Source organism: Acanthisitta chloris, unplaced genomic scaffold (genome assembly GCF_000695815.1).
Source record: "Acanthisitta chloris isolate BGI_N310 unplaced genomic scaffold, ASM69581v1 scaffold33194, whole genome shotgun sequence".
Taxonomy (NCBI): Eukaryota; Metazoa; Chordata; class Aves; order Passeriformes; family Acanthisittidae; genus Acanthisitta; species Acanthisitta chloris.
In genome coordinates, this window is record NW_008671647.1 from 25,393 (window position 1) to 31,942 (window position 6,550).

General features: G+C 52.5%; 1 protein-coding gene across 1 annotated transcript in view; it reads left to right on the forward strand.

Annotated features, from left to right (window-relative positions):
* Nucleotides 1-6,313, forward strand: part of LOC103801748 (ras-related protein Rab-40C) — a gene marked incomplete at its 5' end in the record, with an annotated part of 13,438 nt that extends 7,125 nt beyond the window's left edge. Inside the window, 3 exons of the mRNA XM_009074174.1 lie at nt 3,806-3,883; nt 4,139-4,361; nt 6,033-6,313. Of these exons, the coding sequence (XP_009072422.1) occupies nt 3,806-3,883; nt 4,139-4,361; nt 6,033-6,313 (582 nt within the window). The remainder of the gene's footprint in view (nt 1-3,805; nt 3,884-4,138; nt 4,362-6,032) is intronic.
* Between the last annotated feature and the right edge of the window lie 237 nt (nt 6,314-6,550).

Consider the following 6,550-nt stretch of genomic DNA (forward strand, 5'->3'; position numbering starts at 1 on the left):
TGTCCACATGTGCTGCTGGATACAATAGGGGGTGATCTCGCGGTGTTCCTTGTTCACTGCACGATGTGCTCTTGTGGATACAGCTGTCGCTGGCATGCTGAGGGCTGTGCCAATCCCAGTAGTGTGGGACAAACCCAGAGTGGGAATGTTCTGCAAATCAATTGTGAAAAGACCTGAGATGGGTCTGGGGATGAGTCCAGTCATCTTCCACATCGCACAGAAGCTGTCGGCAGGCTGAGGAGGAAAAGGAATGCTGTTGGAGGGTTGTGAGGAGTCCAGACTACCCTTGATCTGAGAAGCTGAGTGTGGAGATCACTTCGATCTGTGGGAACCTGAGGTACATAATGGTTAAAAAAGGGCTTTGTGAAACGAAAAATCAAGAGCTGTGGAGATAATGCAGTGTTGACAGCCATCTAGGCACTTAGAGAGCAAATTAGGCTGCAAATGGGAAACTGTTCATTTGTGGAGTTGAGTAAATTAAAATTCTGTGCACATTTTTCCAAAGGAAAGTTAAAAAAAACCCAAACGACAGATCTTACTTGGAACTGTCTGCAGAGATGCAGCCAGCTCCCTCTGTGTGCATGGCTGAGTGCTGTTCTCTCTGGGGGAGAGATGGGAATGACAGAGTGGATCTGGGATGTGTGCTCTGGAAGCAGTGTCTGGAGCCTGCCAGGGCTGCTGGGAAGCAGTACGAGGTTATCTGGCAGCACTGTGAGCTGGGCAGAGGTTTTGAAGACTGCTCCCTACCTCTGCTGAGTTCCAGCACAGCTGCTCTCCATACCCACACTGGGCAGGATGAGGACAGAACAGGGCACAGACAACTTGGTCTTGGTGCCTTCTGTCCCTTGGGAAGGTTCCCGGGGCAGTCTTTGCCCCCAGTGTGTGTGGGGGGGGCTGCAGTGTGACTCGAAGGCTCAGCTGGCACACGGTGTCATCTCTTGCGTTTAGACATCATGGTCTTGACATTCCACCCTGGTGAGAACACCAGCCTTTTGGATGATGTTTTATCCTGATTCCTATTTACAGCAGATCCGGGCGGAAGCTGTCAGCGAGGTTAAAAACTCTCTCCTCCTAAAGCGTATTTCTGGCAGAAACAGCCTGCACAAACTAGGTCTTGGGTCTGTTTCCCTTGGCTAAAGGAACTTGTTAGTCCAGAAATAAAGTAAGTAGACTTTATTTATCTTGCTGGCCTTTTGTCGTGGAAGGAGGTCATCAACCTTTTTGCTTCGTTATTTCCTGACTCTCATTCATTCTCACACATGACCTTGGGAGTTGGAAGTCACAACAAAGAGAAGAAAAATTAAAAGAAAGCTCAGTCTTATTTTTTTCCCTAAAATTTACTTCAAATGTGATATATCCTGCTAGTAGGTATTTCTAGATTGGCCTCTTTGGTTCTGTGGCATTTTTTAATTATGGAAAGTCATTACTTCCTTCTTATTTCTCCTGTTTAAGCATAGGAGAAACTGATGCTCTTCTCTCCGAAACAAAACCACCCTCCAATTCCTTTTGAGTATGAAGTTTTTGGACTCTTCTAGAAATGACACTATAAAAAATTACGGAGTCTAGACATGAGCACCAGACATTCCTTGGAAGAAACTGAAGATGCTTCTCCCACCCCAAAGATAGTTCTGCCATTAGGAAAACTCATCCTCAGTTCCCTCAGAACAACCTCAAACCCAGATTATCAAACATGACACACAACCCTCAGTGCCTGACTTGCTTTCTGTGCCCTCTTGCTTTCTGTTTGTGCACATTTGAACCTCTCTGCAGATGGTACAAAGAGATGTGGAGATATTGGAGGGCAAATGAGGACAGAAAAAGCAAACTTCCCCTGGAGAGCGACTGCCTGGGGTGGAAGCACTCCCTGTGCAGTGAGGGTGGGGGTAAAGCTCAAGAACCAGAATTGTTCTGGAATCAAGAATCTGAATTGTTCTAGAATCATGAAATCTGTCAGGTTGAGAGCTGCTTATTGTGGAGGAGCTGAGAGGAAGGCAGACGAGGTCAGGGCACACACGGTGCACTTGGGAGAGGCTGCAGTTCCCTGTGGGGGAGCACTGCCAGGGCTCCAGACGTGACTTCATTGTGAGAATTCAGGTGCCTTTGTGGCTCAGATGGCAGTTTATCCTTCCTGTGCTGATGATTATTTTTTCATAACTTTGAGGTGTACCAGCTGCATGGCTTCTGTGCAGGCTTCCCCCCCCTCCCCGTTCACCACAGGCTCAGGCAGCAGCAGGGATTATAAAGCTGTGTTTTGGGAGGAGTGGATTGCTGGTGTTTCCCATCTGTGTAGCACATCTTGCATTTCAGTGCATAAAGAAGCAACTCCACAGGCATGTGAGGGTGCTCAGTGGTCCCTGACTCATACCAGGACAGCTTCCTCCTTCCCTGTGCTGAATCCAGACATCTCCTAGGGAGGACTAGGCTGCCAGCTGAGACCTTCCCTTGCCAATTTAAGATCCCTTTGCTGTGCTGGGTCCTTGCCGTAGGGATGGCTGTTCTGGAGGATACCCCTGATTCAGAGAGGACTGGTTCTGTTGCGCTCACTGCTCAGTGATCTGGTTTGGCTTGCCCTTGCTGCTGCTGGTTCCTTTATCCAGCACTGTCTTCCCAGCTGGACTGCCTCCTCCTCTCTCAGCACAAGATCATCCGCTCCTCCCTATTTCCCATTTCAGGGCATCTTCAGCTGTGATTCTGCCAAGTAAGCTTGGAGTGCCTGTTGTCACTTGGAATGTCCTTGATTGCAAAGAAGAGAGTGACAAGAAGTCAGAAAAATGAGAGGAGGGTTGCAAAAAGGCTGTTGCTGAGGACAATTCCCTAAATGCTATGTGTGCCCAACCGGTGCCAAGCGGCAGCTCCTGATGCAGTGACTCGTGTGACTGCAGGGCCAGGCACAGCCTACTTTCCTTGTGTCTGTCCTCAGAAATACTCTGATTCAAGGAAAGCTCCCTTGGGAGGAGTTGTGGACCTGAGTGGTGGCCAGCAGCCTGGCTGTGGTCTGGATCCTGCTAGCTGGGCTCAGGGGCAAGGGTGGAGGCTCCAAGGTGCTACTCCATGTCGGCACCAACTTCCCTGCCCTGAGCTGTGCCTCTCCTGGCTACCAGCATCATTGTGCTGCACCTAGAGAGGTGACTGGGAAGTGAGTCGTGAATGTGGGTGGTGTTCAGGGACAATGGATGTGGGCCTGAGGATGCTGTAGGTTACTCTTGCCAGAAGAAAAGGTTGTTCTCTGCCAGTGTGGCAGTGACAGTAAGCAACACCTACAGCAAAGCCTGTGTGGATCCTGGTCCTGAGAGCTCAGTCCTGCAGAGATGCTGTGGTGCTTGTTGGCGTCATTCAGCTTCCGCCTTGTCAGCAAAGGACTGAGGATGAGATGGTTTTGGAGAGGGAAAACACATGAAAGGGGTGTGCCTGATTAGCTCCATCCTGTTCTGCTGCCACCGACCGAGGTGTTCTGTGTAAGGGGAAAGAAAAAGACTGTTTCTGCCTCAGTGAGTTTGTGTCAGATTTGTGACAGGAAAAGGGTGTGTTTTGCTCCTCCAGATACAGTCACAAAGGCAGTTCCTCCTGTGTAGAGACTACAGCTTTGGAAATGATTTGGGGGATGTCCAGCCTTCCCTAATAACCCGGTTCTGCGTTAGCACAGCCCTGTTGTCTCAGTTGTTGCCCTAACAGCACACAAATGGTGCAGCTGCAGTAGCATTCTGTCCCTTAGCCTCTTGGTTTCTGCATGTGGAGGTGGCCTCTCAGGTGTGTCCTGCCCCTTTCCTGTTCCCTATTATGAAGCTTCCTGATTTTCTTCTGCCAGGGAATTCTCTTGGTGTACGACATCACCAATCGCTGGTCCTTTGATGGGATAGACCGATGGATAAAGGAAATAGATGAGGTAAGTGGATGGCAGAACACATGCGGTGGTCTGTAGCAGAAATCTGGGGCTCTGTCCCCCCTGGGGGGGCCAGGAATGGCTCTGCTGTGGGGAAGACATGATGGTGGTGCACTAGTAAGTAGAGCAAATGGGTAAGTGTCTGCCCTCCACCTCCAGAGTAGTAGGAAAGGGCTTGGAAATGGTTAAGAAAGGTAGGGAAGTTCTCCCTCAAATGGAGTACGTGCCATGATTTCTCCATTTGTTTCCCTGTTTCAGCATGCCCCAGGTGTCCCTCGGATCCTGGTGGGAAACAGGCTCCACCTTGCCTTCAAGCGGCAGGTGCCGACAGAGCAGGCCAGGGCCTACGCCGAGAAGAACTGCATGACGTTCTTCGAGGTCAGCCCCCTGTGCAACTTCAACGTCATCGAGTCCTTCACCGAGCTCTCCCGCATCGTCCTTATGCGGCACGGCATGGAGAAGATCTGGAGACCCAACCGAGGTCAGCAGGGAGGAGGCTGCTCCGTGTGGGAAGGGCTAGGATGGGGCTGCTGCCTGGGTGGGAGATGTGTTTCAGAGGAACTGTAGGAGCTGAAAGCTCCTGACGTGGAGAAAATGCCTCGGGCCAGACAAGCTGAAGCTGAGCCACAAGCTGCCCGTGCTGGTGCAGGGGATGGGCAGCTCCAGAGGGCAGTTCAGCATGTCTGGGATCCGAAGTGCTCCAGGGCATCCTCTACCCTTCCACGCATTCTGGATGAGGCTCAGGGCAATTAAGCTCCAAACTTGAAAGTGCTTCAATCAAACAGTTGTGTGGGATGAATTCAAGCATAAGCACCTTGGTCCCTGCCCTTGTCAGAGCCTGTCTCCCCTGTTCTGGAGGGAAGCAGAGTGAGCCAAGGAGCTGAAAGGGACTAAATCCCGTTCCTGCTCTCGGCATGCAGCAATGGAGTGGTGTATTCCATATATCCAGGCACACGTGCTATAGTGAGGCAAACCACAAGCAGCTTCCAGATTACATCTCCGCCTGTGGGTTTTGAAGCAAAATAATCTCAGTTCCCACATTATTCCTGGCTGGAGATAACAGTGTGTCCCACTGCAGTCTGACCAGCAGATTTGCACTCCTGGGGTGACCTGCCCTCATGTGGATCCTCATCTCCTCAGAGAGGGGAAATCCTGTTTGCCAGCTCCAGTCACCAGATTTTCTGCATGGGCTCATGTTCCCGACCTGGCTGCTGTGCCATGGTCTCCAGGTCATGGAGGGATGGTGGGCAGGAACTGGGCTGCATTCTCACACCTTTCCTGAACCTCTTCAGAGGATTTGTAACTGTGGGCTGCCTGCTCAGGAATGGATAGGGCAACATGAAACGACCTCAGGTTGCGCCAGGGGAGGTTTAGATAGGATATTGGGGAAACTTTTTCACAGAAAGGTTGGTCAGGCACTGGCACAGGCTGCCCAGGGCAGGGGTGGAGTCACCACCCCTGGAAGCGTTCAAAAACCGTGTGGATGTGGCAGTTGGGGAGGTTGGCAGTGCTGGATTAAGGGCTGGACTCGGTGATCTTAGTGTGCTTTTCCGTGGTTCTGTGAACGCGTGTCTGCCTGCTCGGTGGTGTCGCCCTGGCTCTGGTGCAGGCGGGAGGATCGCGCGTGGCCGCGGGCTGGGAGTTCAGCGAGAGGGGCTCAGGACGGGCTCGCGTGGGGCACGTGGAGCTAGGGGGATGCTGGGACAGGGTCCTCTCCTGGCTTGATGGCACCTCTGTGGCTTGGGGTGCTGCAGAGAGCTGCTCCCCGAGCAGGTCCCAAGTGACGCTGTCCTGCTTTGGGTCTTACTGACCCTATTGTCTCTTTCCCAAGCATGTCCCGATTGCCAAAGGATGGGTTGAGAAGCCTAGTGTCTGTCAGGAATGTGAGCCAGGCTGTGGTGCCCTGGCACTGTGCAGAGCAAGGCTGGTAGTGCCTAACCCTGTGCTGATACCAAAGCTGCTGTCTGTGGCAAAGCACAAACCTCCAACAGCAGAGCTCACCTTCATTTCCCAAGCTTCTGTCCTTACTAACCTGCTCCCTGCTCAAGGCTCCTGTGCAGTCATTATTGGCGTCTCTCCCTGAGGAGCCAGAGCTGCACAGCACGAGGATGAAATCCCTTGGCCTTGACTGTCTGGTCCTTTCTCCCACCAGTGTTCAGCTTGCAGGACCTGTGCTGCCGAGCCATCGTGTCCTGCACCCCAGTGCACCTCATCGACAAGCTGCCCTTGCCTGTCACCATCAAGAGCCACCTGAAATCCTTCTCCATGGCCAACGGGATGAACGCGGTGATGATGCACGGCCGCTCCTATTCCCTGGCCAGCAGTGGAGGTGGGAGCAGCAGCAAAGGGAACAGCTTGAAGAGGTCCAAATCCATCCGGCCACCCCAGAGCCCCCCACAGAACTGCTCACGCAACAACTGCAAGATCTCTTAGCAGGATGGGCTCCACGAGCTTCTGTCGGATCCACACCCACCCACCGATGTACAGCTGTTTGCACACCGAACCCTTTCCCACTGGATCCTCTCGGATGGGCTGCGGTCGCTTTTCCGACGGCACGCACAAGCGTTAGGAATGTGGTCGCGTTTTGGCTTGGCATAGGGAGAAGCGTGGTGCCGGATGGATCCTGCGGCGCTGGCAGGGGCAGGATCTGCCAAGTGACCCTCCAGGAAT